This window comes from Agelaius tricolor, unplaced genomic scaffold (genome assembly GCF_023055355.1).
Source record: "Agelaius tricolor isolate 1412-34295 unplaced genomic scaffold, bAgeTri1.0.p SCAF_1, whole genome shotgun sequence".
In the NCBI taxonomy this organism is placed as follows: Eukaryota; Metazoa; Chordata; class Aves; order Passeriformes; family Icteridae; genus Agelaius; species Agelaius tricolor.
Window position 1 is genome coordinate 32,587,893 of NW_027269261.1, and position 15,364 is coordinate 32,603,256.

Below are 15,364 nucleotides of genomic sequence, written 5' to 3' on the forward strand. Positions count from 1 at the left end.
CAACAAATGGTTGCAACATAGTTTGCTAAATCTAAGCCATTGCATCAGTGAGATACTTCTGCCATTTCTCAATTAGCTCTTCCGCCCTCATAGCATCCTGGAATGCTCAAGAAAGGATGAAGAGCTTAAGTACGCCAAAAGTCAAATATTTGACCTAAACCCTTCTTTTGTGAGTCATTGCCTTGTAAATGGTATTTGGGTTTCTTTTACTAAATTTTGACTGTTTAAAATATGCTTGATTTTTGTGAAGTCAGCTGAATCAAAGAAAAAATTTAGAAAGGAATACAAGGAAAAAAATATATTGAACATTAGATAAGACCTCTATTGTATCATCTGTCAGTAAATCCGTTCTTGAAAATATTTATATTTATATGGATAGAGGTTTTCTGTTGTGTTTGTTGGGTCTTTTTTCTAGAATAATGTGTGTTGTTATTTATTTTTCACACTGTTCAGAAGTCATTGGTCTTTATTAAATAACTATTTTATGGTGGCTTGGTTTTCTGAGTTATTACTTTATTTACTCAGGGTGACATGTTGCTTTGTAATAATGTGAGGTGGCATCGCTAAAATGCAAAAACATTTTTCTTGGTTTCCAATCCTGCATATTGTAGAAAATATAGCATGAGCTTTAGGTTCATTGAAAAGTATGGAAGGTGCATGTGCTAGGAAATATTTTAGGGTCAAGTATATTATTATATAGGGTCAAGTATATTATTGTGCTGCTGCAAAGTCCTAATGTATTGAGGGGCTAAGATATTTTTCAAATATGGTAGGGTTTTTTTGGCTCTTTGCATTAGATAATTGCTTCCAATGGCTGAGTTTAGGTCAAGTAGTCAAGCTAGACACATGCTGAATGCTTGTAGTCCTCTCATGTTTTTTCCCATTTAAAATAATAGCCAGTAAACCCTTTCTTTTTTGTTGTTTCTTGTGGCTAATGATGTGGTTGGGTATTTTTTAGAGCGTGCCAGTGAAAGCATCTCTCAACTGAAACATGCCTTGGCAAAAGGTGATGGCGCTGGATTTGACCAGTCCTCTGTGGATGAGGAGAGTGGCAATGCAGACAGGGCGAGTGATGACTGTGGGACTGCAGCCAGTCAGGAACTGCAACACAGTCATGCAGGTAAGACTGCTCTGAAAGCAAATGATTTAAACATTGTTAGAAATTATACTAATTTCAATGAAAAAAGTAATTATTTATTGGTTATAATGGTTTTTATCTCTTCCTAGTTAACCAACTTAAAATTTTGTTGCAACACCAAGAAAGAATGGAAAGTGAAGAGTCTCCCTCAAGAAGGAAAAGTTCATTCCATGTAAGTTTCTTCTGGTTTCATTTGTGTTGCTTGAATAAATGGCACGCATGTTGATTTTATAGTATAAAGAGAAAAAAGGAAACATTGAATCATTTTAACAGTCTTAAATATGGGAGCTTACTGAGGCTATGACCAAAACTTAGCATCCTTATGACCATAATGGAAGAAAAAGGAATCTGTAATACAGGGTTTATACTTTTCTCCTCTTTTTGTTGACCATGTAGTGTGGTCATCCATTCTTTTCATTTTGAAAACACTTGGAATAGACAACAAAGAAAAATTTCTGAAAAAGCAGGCTCTTTTTTCCTTTGACTGTAGGATTCTTAGTGAATCCTTAAGGATTCTCAGTGTCCTTCTTATGCTTTAACTATGCTTTTTCTTGGAAGAGTTAGAGATGTTCATGCAAAAACAGGTTTTGTAGTTCTCTGCCAAAATGCAGTGGTCTCTGTCAAAGTTTGTTTACTCCCTTACAAGGAGCAAACCTTACAAGGAGCAAACCTTACAAGGAGCAAACCCTACAAGGGCTTCTCAGATGCTGCTTCATTGAAGCAGACCTGCCCCACAGTACGTGTGATGCACTGTTCAGTTACAGAGCAGCTGAGAGTTGCTAGGATCTCCACAGAAAAATAATTCAAAGGCACTGCTGCGGTTTTATCTTTTGATGGCCTACACTGAATATTTTTGGCTTATACTAAAGCAAGACAAGCAGCTCTTTGCTGTCAAAGTTAACAGCAGAATAATCTAAGAGCTGTATTCCTGCTGTGTTGCTTTCAGCCTGTGTAATGAGCATAGCTCTGCTGTCCTGATGTTAAGGAATTTTATTTAACTTTGAGTGTTCTATGACCCATGAGTTTAGTATGGTTGTCCTGCCAAGTATTTTGCCTCATAATGGCATAGGAAAGAGTTAGTGTTTTGTAGCTCAAGGGATTGATGGATCATTGGATGGCTTGGCATGACCTGAATTGATATCAGTTTGTATTTAGCCTTGGAAGGGAGGGAAAGAATCTTTTATTCTATCTTTGGTGAAGTTTTCTATTCATATTGGGAAGTTTTACTAGAGTGGAGAATTTAAAAACTGGAATACTTTTATCTAAGAAACTTGGGATAGTGCTTTCAGGGAGAGGATCAAAGAGTGAAGGAATTAACAAAGAAAAAAATGAGAATTTACTGTATTGGTACAGCACTGCCCCATTTTTTCCTCTTGAAGTTTCCAGTGAGAGATATTCTGTGAAGTGGTGGCTTTACTCTCCTTTGCAGCTGTCCTCCATCTGCTTGAGGATATGAAAGTGTTCTGAAGGCAACCACGTGTAAAGCTCAAAAAAATGTTGAACTGCAAAAGTGCACACACACCAAAAATAAGCCCAAGCACTCATAAAATATGAGTTTGTCCGGTGATTTACTGGACACTGCAGAAATGCTTCTTGTATAAAAAGAATCCAATTTTCCAAAGGTCGAGGAAAGCAAACTTAGATTATGAGTAACCTTAACCTTTTGCTTTGAGTGATGCTGAAATACCTGATGACTGCTGAATAGTAAATGACTGCAGGATCTACAGCTAAATATAACATTTCACCAAAATTATACACTTTAGTAACCTTTACCACACTTCACACATATAAATAATATTGTTGCAACAAAATTCCCTTTTCTTTCCCATAGATTAAAGTTGCAATAGACATCAAATGATTAAATCCTTTCCTTCTGATTACACCCAGATGGTTGTGCAGAAATTTTCCTTTTGCCCTACACTTTATCACCTGAGGTCAAGGCCCAGCAAGACTGCTTCATATAACAATGCAGCTCTGCCAGCTGGGTTTTGGCTAACCTAGCTGCAACCAACCTCTGTTCCTGACACTGTTCTTATAGCTGGAGATGTGATGAATTCCTGTTGTCTCCTGCCAGTTTATAGGATGGCAGAATTTCTGTAATTCTGTGGTTTAGATGCTTGAGATTTGAGACATTCTGGGAAAGTACAAGGGGGAGCCAAATTATTTGTGATGTTGGCAAAACTATTTGTCACCGTGCTGAATGCTGGCTTCCAGAGCTGCTAAGCATTTATATTTTATAAATCCTTTTCAGTATTAAGTATTTGAGTGTGAGCAGCATTTCCAAAACTCTGGCATAATTGTTTGGTAATTCATACTGATCAGATGTGTCTTTCAGTTCTGATTTTAATATTTGGCAAGATTTAAAATCATGCCTCTTCTGACCTCTGTTCTTTCACTCTCTTACATGTTATATTGTGAGAACATTAATTAAAAAATCCCAAATCAATTTACAATCAGTTTATAACAATTATGTTGTTAAAAATGTAAAAAGAAAATCACAGAGATCTTTTTGTGTTGAGAAAATACACTACCTGTTATTTTCTTTTTAGTGAAAAATTCCTTAGCACTATTGTTTACATTACAGTGATGTTTCTCAGTTTAAACATTAGAACTGTTTTTCAGTGAAAAATAATTTGAATAGAAATGGAGTTTTTCCACATTTTTCTAACATTGCTGTGGTGTAATCTTGTCAGGGAGGCAGCTGGAGGTCTCAGCTGCAAGGTGTTCATTACATTTTCAGAGAAGAGGGATGGATGAATAGGAGCCAGAGAAACAGATGACTTACAAATATTATCAAGGCTATATTATATATACTTTAACAAGTGTGGTTCCTTTTTTGTTTTAATTTATAAAGTAGTTAGGATTAAGGATTTAAATCAGGATGAATTCTGAGTCAGTAGAACATGGAGCTTATGTCTACTGAGCTAGGCAGAATATGTGGCAAATTTAGAATTCCTTCTCTAAAGGGATGTTTTTTCAGATAGTTCTGGGTATCCTCCATTTGTCTCTGCAATCCTGGTTCCAGATATCTCAAGAATGTCCCCCTCTTTATAAGCCAATACTTATATTTGTATAATTGGATTACAAGGTTTTTGTCACTAGAAACTTTCATCTCATCCTAATTTAAGGACTTTACCTTTATAAGGATTGGACAAGGAATTTTAATGCATTGTTGGCAGAACCTGTAGATAAGATAACTAGTACATGTAATGGCCATTAGCGACTTGGTTTGCTTTTTTTATTTTGCTGTGTGGGGTTTTTGTTCAGGTTTGGTTTGGGTTTTTTTGGCCTTTTTTTTGCAAAGGTGAATATTTCAAAAGTAATATTAAAAAACAATGATGTAGGTTTCTGAATCTTTGATCTTTTTTAGACTTCAATTATATTTAGGAAATATATAATGGAATATTTTTGCACAAAAAGGCATGTTTGTGACCCAAAATCATAGGTGTTAGAATTGTGTGAGTTTCAAAAATAGGGATATGCATAAAGATACTTGTTTTCCTTCAGAAGTATGAACTAGTGTTAGTGGAGAAGACTCCATTAACAATTCTGTGTGCATTTTGAAGCCTTACCAGAAAACTGTAGGTTGTATTCTGTGTGCAAGCAAGATCTTACTGCAATAGTGGAAAATCAGAACATAACACATGTTGTTCTTTACTTCCTTCAGAAGCCCCCAGAAGCTGTGCCTGCAGACTTACCAGCCCTTTTTGATCTTGTTCCTATAATCACTGATCAGTCACAGTACATTAAACATTTGGAAGCAGAAGTGAAGTTTTACAAGGTATCAGATAACTTATTTGACCTACTAAAACCCTGATCTCCCAAATGTGAAGAACTGTATTAAAAGCAGCTTACATTTAGATTTGAGATTGATTGTTGTAATGACCAAAACTGAGCCAAATGCAGTTCAGTAGATTCCTTACCCTGTGTCTTGGTATCTGGTATTTAAGGGTCTTTAAAGATATTTTTACAAATACAAATGAGCATTTTTTAAAGATTTATAGCAATTTAAGCTGCAAAAATACAAAATCTCTCTTTTGCAAATTCTTAGTCTCTCTAAAAGGGTTAAAACTTCTGAAAATGTTCATCTAGACTCTTGGTCTCAAGATGCATTTCAATATTGATACCCATATTAAGGAACCTTTCAAATGCAATTCCTTCATCCTATAGGAGGAGTTGTGTGGGGTAAAAGATCAAGAACAGGCAGTTTTACTTGAAAATGAGGAACTCCATCAGAAGCTGAAATTCTTAACTGCAGAATACATGTTGAGAGAACAAACTCTTCTTGATGCCTCAGTAAGTTTTTATTTTTTCTTGCTTTAATCAGTGCTCAAGGATCTGGCCAGATTATTTTTATGGAAGAGTATACAAATGGTTGTCTGCAAATGGAATTTTAGTCAAAATTTAATGAGAATTTGTAAATATGGATTTCCTTGGGTAGCATCATTATTGTAGGTTGCTAACCTAATTAATTTGTTTATTGGCTCTTATATTCTACTGAGGATTGTTCAGGAGAATATAATGAATATTGTTTATTGGTTCTTATATTCTACTGAAGATTATAAGGTTCAATACTTAAGTAAGGAAATTTGTTTAAAAAACCAGCCTGCATAATCATAACTGAAGCATTAATACTTTCATTTTAGGCAAATACTCAGAAATCCTGGCCTGTAGGTGGTAAAGACTGCAGCACACACCAGCCTGTCACCTCCTCACTGGCACATAACAAAGATCAGGCTTTTGTGGCAGCAGCTTCTGGAGACAAAGCCAGATGGCCTGTAGAGCTGGTTGGTATTACCTTTCTTCACAGACTCCTACCTTTGCAAAACTCTTCAGTGTTTTGTTGTTGGTGTTTTTCCAGTGCTGATGATCACCTTTTAACAGACACAGGAGAAGTTTTAGTTGACTGAACCTTAATCTGAGCTCAAATTTTATTCTCTTAAACCTCATCTTCTCATTATGCCCTAATTAATATTATTGTGCAGTTAGACACAGATGGCAGGTTCTATCTGCAGATGATTACTTCCCAGAGATAATTCTTGTTTAAAGATGATGGCTTCACTGTACTTGGGAGATTCTTAGGAGTAACACAGCACCCAAGCAGGTGGGAATTAGCTGGTGTAATTTATGTAGCCCTCCACACAAGCTCTTTTCATAATGAGTTGTTCTGCTCCTGGAGCAGTACAGGCTGAGTAAGGTACAAAAGTAGTTTTGTGCAATCTGCTTTCCCTTGGATGAATTACACACCTTGTGCTTTTAGAGATACAGAGGAGTCCTAGTAATTTAGAGATTGTTGCCTCCTCCTATATTTTTGGAGGGTATTAATTTTCATTTTGCTCTGAAATAGTGGGGTAGTTTTGCTATCTTTTGGGAAAAAAACTTGGCTAATTGAAACTTTTGATATATTTTATTCATATGCATTTTTGTACTGTGGAATTTATACTTTAATTCTTTAATTATATGGGATTTGAGGGGTTTTTAATAGAAATATATAGTTTTGGGGTTTTTTGTACTATTATTTTAGAGCTGAAGACCTCAGTGATCACTGATGCCTGCAGTTGTTTGGAAGCAGTTTTTTACAGTAATTGCTTTTTTCTTCATCTGCCACATTTAAATCAGGAGAATCATGTTGATTGTAACTTCGTTCTAAGTGTCATAGTGAGCTAAATTTGTAGGGCTTTATCTGGTTTTGTTATCACCATTGTATTTAACATGGGTGTGGTTGATTCATATACCTAGTTCTTCACCAGGAATCTGAAGAGTAACTCACTGTATTATAAATAAATAGTCTGTGTAATTCAAGTTCTTAATAATTATGTGTTAATATCTGCTGACTTGTGGGAAAGCAAGAGCAAACTTGAGACATGATTATCAGTTTCTGTGAATCATTATAGAGAACTGAGGAATGCAGTTGGAATTGAAACAATTTACCATATGAGGATCTGGCAAAAAACCTTATTTAGAAACAAAAAATGGGAGGGTTGTTCACTTTTTAGACTTCCAGAAAACTGAAATACTTAGGTTTCTCTGCCACTAGTATTTCAACAGGTTTATGTCCTAAGGGGAAAAGAATGTGGGTAAAGTCTAGGTTTATTTGTAAAGACTGTTATGAAGAAAGCAAGACATATCTTCTCCCATCTTTTCTAAAGGAGAATCTAAAACTTCTTTATCAAGAAAAAGTCAATATCCTCGATGCTCAAATACAGTCTCTAAGGTAAAGTTAATTTTTTTTCTTAAAATAATCCTTAAAAAAATTGTCACTGCATAACAGCATGAACCACTCTTAATCTGAATTTAACTAAGAGAATGCCTGAATGTTGTGTCTTCTGATAGTGTCCCTAAAAACTGGTTTTCTATTAAGTTCTCTCAAATATCAATGTAGCAAAATTGAATGCACTGCTTCTTTACAGAAACAGTACCAATATAAAACATCTTATCTTTTTTACCCTCTTTCCCCTAAGAAAGGTCATGTAAGATAGATCACTCAAATAAAAAAGAGAGGTTACAATTTTAACTTGTGTGACAACTTCCATAATTAGCTACTTTCTACTACTGTTTAATCATGTTTTTCCCTAAATTAATCATGGTTTCACAGTTTTGAAAATGCTAGACTGTTCTGTGTGTAAAAAGAATTATTGGTAGGGAGACAAGTTAAAAGAATGCTTTGGTGAAACCTGCAAAATGCAAAGCCAGTTGTCTTAGTGAAGGTAAAGGAGATTCTTTAATTTCAGCTGTTATGGTCCAATTTTTTTTTCCCTTTGGCCTCAAGTGTTATATTTACTCAAAAGTAATTGTTGGGGGTTGTCTCAGAATTTCCTTAAGTACATTATTCAGCCTCTGATTTCTCCTAAGAGGCATGATCTTGCAAACAGGAAGTTCTGCAAAACTAAATTTTATTGAAGTGACAAATTATATCACGTTCAGTGATATAATTCTTTCTTCTCTTCTAACTTCAAGGATGAATGTACACAGGACTTGCTAATTTCTGTCCAAAACTTTCCAACAATAGGTTTGTTGCACCATGACTGTCTAAGGATATATGCAGAGCAAATTCTGTTCAGGTTATAGTGGGTTATATGCAATAGACCGACTACTAAAATTGGAAAAAGTGCACAGAAGATTTTCCAGATGGAAATAAGAATGCACGCAGTGTATATATCATGTGCACAGTAAATCCAATGCAAGCAGAATGTGTCAGACTTCCTGAGTGTGTGCTGCCCAGATGGCCTGCATAACAAACCCAAAGCTTTGGATTCATTGCACAATTTGTCAAATTGATCTATATGTGCACAGTGTGCGTTTGTCTGGAACTTCCTGATGTTAACATTCCTATTGCTTGCGATCTCCCCAGCCTGACACATGCTTGGAAATTCTGGAGAAAATTCTTCAGAGCACCTGGTAAAAATTTTGGAGACAAGTAAAAAACTTAGCCTGTTTTTCTGCACATGTGTTTGGCCTCAGGTTTTGTATATTGCTGGATCTGAGTGATGTGCTGATTTCTTGTCTAGGGAGTAGAGAATAAATAGGAAGCTAGTGATGTTATTAATAACAGAAACAGAAAATTGTTGGAGTATTTAAATATTTATAAAGCTGATTTTTTTTTTGCTAATAATGAATATTATACTCCATTCAGACAAAATGTAAGCCTAGAGGTTTTTCATCTAATAAATTTCTGTTTAACTTCAATATTTTCTGATGATATCGGGAAAGAAATAAATTCACACAGTATTGTTTTGTCTATTAATAATTTTGATTGGGCAGTTCAACTGTTATTTCTCTGTTAAAGTCTTCCTTACCCTACTGAAATGTGTAAAATACTGTTCATTACAGAGATTCTTACAGTTCTTTCTAGGTAACATTTGTAGTTGTATGTGAATATGACTTGTAGAAATATCTAATTTCACAAATTTCTTCTTTCTAGAAAAGACCTTTCAGAATCTCAGAAGACATGCAAAGATTTGGAAGGAAGGCTGAAACACCAGAAGTCACTGTTTGCAGCCAGAAATTCTGGCCAGGTTGGTGGTCTGTGCCTGAACTGTGCCCAGCACGAGGCCATTCTTGCACAGACTCACTGTAATGTCCACGTGCAGACCATCGAGAGGCTGACCAGGTAGGTACTGGGGGCATGGATTTGTGTTGGAAATATGGCCATGGCTGCTTGCATTAAACCTTTCAAGTCTCAGTGTGTTGGGTTACATTCGTAGAGAGATGTGCATTTCTGGAACAATACACTCCCAAGCTGGAGTCATAATGCTGAAATCACTGAATGTAGGTGCCAATCACTTCAAAATCCGCAATAGCTTTGCTGCTTATTTCAAGTGGGAAAGAATTTTAGTTGTTATAATGTAATTATGATACATTGGGCTGACCAGATAATGAGACAATTTACAGTCTGTTTCCTGTACTTTTTGTACAAACAAGTCCTTCACTCTGTCAGCACAAATATTGTGCAAGTCCATGCATTTTGACTGATTATTTCTTGCAACAGTTCATTATAATTATGTAGTTGGAAGATTTTCTGGCTCCACTTTATTCTCTTTACCTCTGAGGAACTTTTTAGATACATCAACAATAGGTTGTGTGCTTGGGGTAGGATGCATTTCCTATCCCTAACACCTGTAGCAGTTCCTCCCTGACTACAATAAGACAGGGAAAAGAAGTTCTATTGGACAAAAATAAATGAAATTATTTCTTGCACCCTTTTAAAAAAATTATAGCTTTTATTTATATATTTTTTTTAAATCACAGCTATATAGGTTGGATATATGTAATTCAGGGATCCCAACATAAAATTATTTTCCTTAAGGAATTCTGACAGTCAATTTATCTTCAAAAAAACTCTCCCTTTCTACTTGCTAGTAATAATGACAGGATACTGCAACTTTCTCAAAGTTTGTTAAATAGCCATCTATTTATTGTCAGATATCTGAAGTTTCTTGGAATTTCTGAAGTATTAAATGAGCCTGAGATGGAATAGTGGGTCAATTAGAAGCAGGAAGACTGAAGGGGCATAGAACATATATGTACTTGGTCAAGTGGGCACTATCCCTCTGCACTAGATAGTTATTGTCAGGATTTATGTATTTTTTTCTATTAGCAAGTCCAAAAATTTTCTGGCAAAGCTCTGTTGCTGAGAAGTCATGTTTCAAAATCTACTTATGTAACAAAAGTAATTATTTGTCACAGATGTTGGAAAATATGAACAAACTGTAAATCAGTACATTCTTGTTCTCTTATATTATGGTGAACTTGAAATAAAAGATTTGAATTGACCTCTTTATTTATCTTAAATCATTACTTCATTTGGAGGTTTAAAAAAATCTAAAAGCTACCTCTACTTGTGAAGTTTATTAAAAACAAGGGTATTTCAGCAGGAATTTTCAAAGGAACTTTATCCAATTGAAAAAATGAAATGAAACTTCAATGTATGACTGCTAGGTCCCTGGCAAACACAAAAAAATATGTTAACATTTTACACAACAGTTTTCAGACAGAATCTTGAGCTGCACCTAAACCACAGACAAGAGACAAAACTTAATTTAAAAACTTTTAACATATCAAAATAGTGAAAAGATGAGGTTAAGTATTACAGTTTTACCAAGTCTGCTTTACCATTTAGTACAGATTTTAGGGTTTTAGTGAAGAGTTGTAGAATCCAGGTGTCCTATTGTTTGGGTTAGTTCCAGTTTGCAGCAAATAGATTTAGATTGTCATTTGATATACTTCGAGATTACTTGTTGAACCTAACCCTTCCTTTTTATTATTTTTTTTCCTCTTTTACATTTAATGAAAGTGTAATTCCATATTGCCTTTTTTTTTATTATTTGCATGGATCCCCATTTTGTTACATCAACAGAATCTGCTCAGCTTCCATACATTCATTAATGATTTGAGATCTGCTGTCTTTACTGGCAGTTTCTCTAATGATCCATCCTTTTAAAATGAAGGACTGGTTGTCAAGCAAATGATATTTTCAGTATCTGCCAAGCTTGCAGTATGTTGTCTTTCACTCGTGAGTTTTAGTCTTGCGTTGCTTACCACTTTGCTTAAGCCTTTCATCTGTATGTATTTTATATTTGGTATACCTGTTGTTTGGGGTTTTTTCTCACACAAAAAGAAATAGAAATATCTGGGTTGGTTTTTGTTTTAATATGCAGAGAAAGAGATGACTTGATGGATGCACTTGTTTCAGTGAGACAAAGCATAAAAGAGATGCAGCAAAGAGAATCTAATGCTTGTAAGCAAGTTGAACATGCTGTGCAAATGGCAGAAGAGGCCAATTTTGAAAAAACAAAGGTAAATCCATCACAAAATTAGAGCTTTTTAATGTTCCAACCTATTAAATATTAATTAGTTTTCATGCTAATGAGAGAATGCATGCATAAGACTTTTGTCATATTTTAATATAATGTAGATTTAAAACACCCGCACCATGTGACTGTTTCTGAGCAGTAATAGGAATTCTGTATTCAAGTTCTTAAATTCTCATCAATACTATGGGGAGTGCTGCATTTTTTAATTGATGTACTTTCACAGCTAAGTGATATAAATTGAGTTGTAGAATTTTCAAAGATATTCATGATATGTAAGAGGATAATTTTGACATCACACTTCTGACCTACTCTGGAAAGAATAGTTAAAATGCTTACAAACAGTTATTTTTTGCCTCAGATGAGAGCAGTGCAAGAACTGATTGACTATCAGAGCTCTTTGAAGATGAGAAGTCTTGTCTAGTGCTAAGCTTGTCTAAGCTTCTGGTGTTATGTAAATAATAGTGATAAAACCAGTTTTGATCTAATGCTTGTGTTAGCCCTGTACACAATCAACCTATATTCACCTAAATTATTTCCTTGATAGTTAGTGACATCTACTGTACTATTAGTGAATTACTGTGGAATTGAGAGAGGGTTGCTTTGTTTTGGTTTTTGTAATTGAATGCAAACAAGATTGATAAAATTGGTGTTATTTATTCCAGTGCTGTAAGAGAAGAGTGGGTGCTTGTAGGGTTGTGTAAAGTGCTACCGGTTTGTCTTCAAGGCTGAATAGTAGTCTGGTATTTTTTCATGCCCCAAAACTGTTTTAATATGAAAGAACAGGAAAAAAAATTTTACTTATACTGCATTAATTTTGCCTTTTTACAAGTACTGGTATACCTCTTGATAAGTACAAATCATCCTTTTTTGCCCTGTCCTATTGTACTCTCAAGTGCTGTTTTTCTTGATAACTAGCATGGAATCCCATAGAAGATTCCATGTAACAGAAGTGAGAATTAACACATCAAGCTTTTAAATATTATAATTGCAATTTCATCAGCCTGTTGTCACAAAATCTAACCTCAGGTGCTTATCATTTAAAACCACCATTTCTTCTTGTCTTTTGGTTGTCTCTGTAGTTTTTGGCCTCTTGCTTATTGCATAGAGCAGGAAGGAAATATGTTATGTTTAAGTTGAAGCAAAATCAGGAACATATTTTTGACACAGATGTCATAAATAATTGTTTGCACTGCTTGTTGTGTTGTCAGAACAGTGGAGCTAACAAAATACACATTTCTTCTTGAAATGCAACTAATGCAACTGCTTTCTTCTAGAGTGCATTGGTTTGGATGTCTACCAAGCTGCAGCAGTTTTATGCAGGCAATTGTTTGCTGAAGTTGATGATTCTTTCCTACAGAAAAGGATTCAGTGCCATGAGAGGGATTCTCTCGCCTGAAGAGGATCCCACAGAATTGCCATAAAACTAATGGAAACTGTTAGAGCAGTCTCTAAAAATCGTGGTTTAACTTGCTCCCCTCATGAACAAAGCCAAAGAAATTGAACACAAGGGACTGGCTTTGAGTGAAAGAAGAATAAGCAGTTAAGGAAAATTAATTTGAAAATGAAGGGTAATAAGTTAGAATTCCTTAAGGGAGGTTATTCTAGCTTCTTTGAAACAGAATATGTTGGATATCAGAATATGTTGGAATGTTGAAATTAAATCTAGTTTACTTGTAGGCTAGCAAAACTCCCTTCAGGGTACTTTGAATACTTGGATTTACTTGTAATGGAGTAGTGTATTTATTATTTAAACTGACATAACACTCAAATTCTACACTTTGGCAGAGATACAGCAGCATAAATAGATAAATATCTTCTTTTTTCCCCCAGCCTTTTTAGAAGATAGTGAAGACGGTGTTTTGAGAATGTTCTTGAACTTACGTTTCTTCTTTTTTGATAGAAAACCCATCTATAACCCTGTGTTTTAGCATCTGAAATTAAGCAGTACTTTATAAGGTATTTAGTAGAATTAATTTTTGACAAACCTGAAATTTATTTGTAAACTTTTTTTTTTTATATCTTTACTGACTACTTTATGGTTTCTTAGCATTCTGCACTCAGTAATTCACTTTAGGAGGAGACTAAGTGGAAGTGCATACATTTTATTCATTTTTCCTTCAGTTCTTTAGTTAGACAGCAACCACTGTATTTGCAAGGAGTCAAATATGGAGGCTGATTCTAGTGATGTGCATTCAGGAATTTCAAATTTTAAATGTAAGGCAAGTAATCATAGTTTTACAACAGCTCCTTATTTGGAAAACACACACAGAAAAATTCTTCTATCTTTGTCATTATTCCTAAGAGTAATTAAATTTCTCAGTTACAGTAAGGCATCTTAAACATACATACAAACCTACAAACATATACATCTGTTTTCATTTTGTTAGTCCTATTCTAGATGTTAACACAGTAGGATATGTATAAACATCATTAAAAATGCATTAAAAAAAAAGACATTTCTAATAGCAAACTGGTTTCTTTGAAGTTATTAAATGAATACCATGTTTGTTTAAAAATTGTAGGTTTCTTTCACTTAAGTAAATTGGGGTTTTTTAGGCTCTAGTCCACTGTGAACAACTGAGAAGTGAGATGGAACGACAGAAGAATTATCTTGAGAAGGAGTTGGCTGCCCAGCTAAATAAGAGGGCTGATGAAAAAGAAGCACTGCGACGGGAAATGAAGAAGGAAAGGGAGGACTTGGCAGCAATGGTATGGGTTGGTTCTTTCTCTGTTTGTGTATTACAATGAGAGAATCATCATCCTCTTTAAACTTCATTTACTTGTCTTTTATTTTTAGTTTTGGGTGTGAGAGCTCAGTCACTTCTACCATTTCTTTAAAGCAGTGGTAGACAGGTGATGTTTTGAGTTTGAATAACTGGGTTTTGTGCAATGTCACTTGATACATACTAGGTTGTTGGTGTTATGCACTTTATTTTAGTTTGCATAATATTTTTAATGCACTGTGTCAGAGTAAGAAAGGGTTAAGTAATATGTGATGCAAGGTTTGTACCTAGTTTTTTTTTAATAAAAATTATTATTTCGTTTGCCATGGCAAGCATTCAGAAGTTAGCACTTGTCAAATTTAGGATTCTTTGCTACTTTGATCTTTTATATACATTAATGTTACAATATCATAATTTCCAAGGGATCTTATCATATGTTTAGTTTTCCCACCTGCAGAAATGTGTTGGAATTTCTTTTCTCACTCTTACTAATGTTTATAAACTCTCTGAGACAGAATCTGTCTCATCATTTATGCCACGACCATCATGATAGTCTTGATAACCTTGTTTTAGGCTTCTAGATGCTGCTATAATTTGAGTATAAAACATGAGGGTTTTCTGCCCAATGGAGTCTCCAGAGGAAAGCTCAAGCTAACAGCAGTAAGCCTGTGATAGAGGAGGCTTCTAAGGTGATTAAAATGGGAAGAAATGTAGAGAGACAAATACTTAATGGATTAGTGATTTTCACACTTGTTTGATCTGCAACATCTTCAACTATTTATGGGGGAGGTTTGAAAACAAGAGAGTCAATTTCTCTCCTGATTGAACACTTTTTCTTAGTTTTCGGGACTCTTTTATAAGTTGTATGTATTATTTCTAGAAATTTGGAGAGCACAAACTGAGCAAAATAAACCATTTAAGTGTGTAAAAAAACCTTCTTTGACTCCAATTCCAGATACCAAAACAGATATTAAGCACAGTGATAGGGACTAAGTGATCTCTAAGTACGTGAACTGATCATCAGTGATCTGTTGCCAGGGAAACTGAAATTAAAAAAATAATCTTCCACTGGAGACATTATTAAGCAATTCCTTGTTTTATTTCTTGCTATCTATTAGAAGTTATCCCTTTTATGAAGTTAGTTGATTTATTACAGAGTTGATTTAAAGCAGTGTATTCACTCCAAAATA

General features: G+C 34.7%; 1 protein-coding gene across 5 annotated transcripts in view; it reads left to right on the top strand.

Annotated features, from left to right (window-relative positions):
* Positions 1-15,364, top strand: part of SDCCAG8 (SHH signaling and ciliogenesis regulator SDCCAG8) — a 105,886-nt gene that overhangs the window by 6,879 nt on the left and 83,643 nt on the right. For all 5 annotated transcript variants that reach the window (XR_011679472.1, XM_071428984.1, XM_071428957.1 and 2 more), the window contains exons 2-10: positions 959-1,120; positions 1,228-1,310; positions 4,806-4,919; positions 5,309-5,434; positions 5,785-5,925; positions 7,288-7,352; positions 9,060-9,248; positions 11,296-11,434; positions 14,008-14,160. Coding sequence is in view for 4 of the 5 variants with exons in the window: in XM_071428957.1 (XP_071285058.1) it covers positions 959-1,120; positions 1,228-1,310; positions 4,806-4,919; positions 5,309-5,434; positions 5,785-5,925; positions 7,288-7,352; positions 9,060-9,248; positions 11,296-11,434; positions 14,008-14,160 (1,172 nt within the window). In the remaining variant the exon portion in view is untranslated. The remainder of the gene's footprint in view (positions 1-958; positions 1,121-1,227; positions 1,311-4,805; positions 4,920-5,308; positions 5,435-5,784; positions 5,926-7,287; positions 7,353-9,059; positions 9,249-11,295; positions 11,435-14,007; positions 14,161-15,364) is intronic.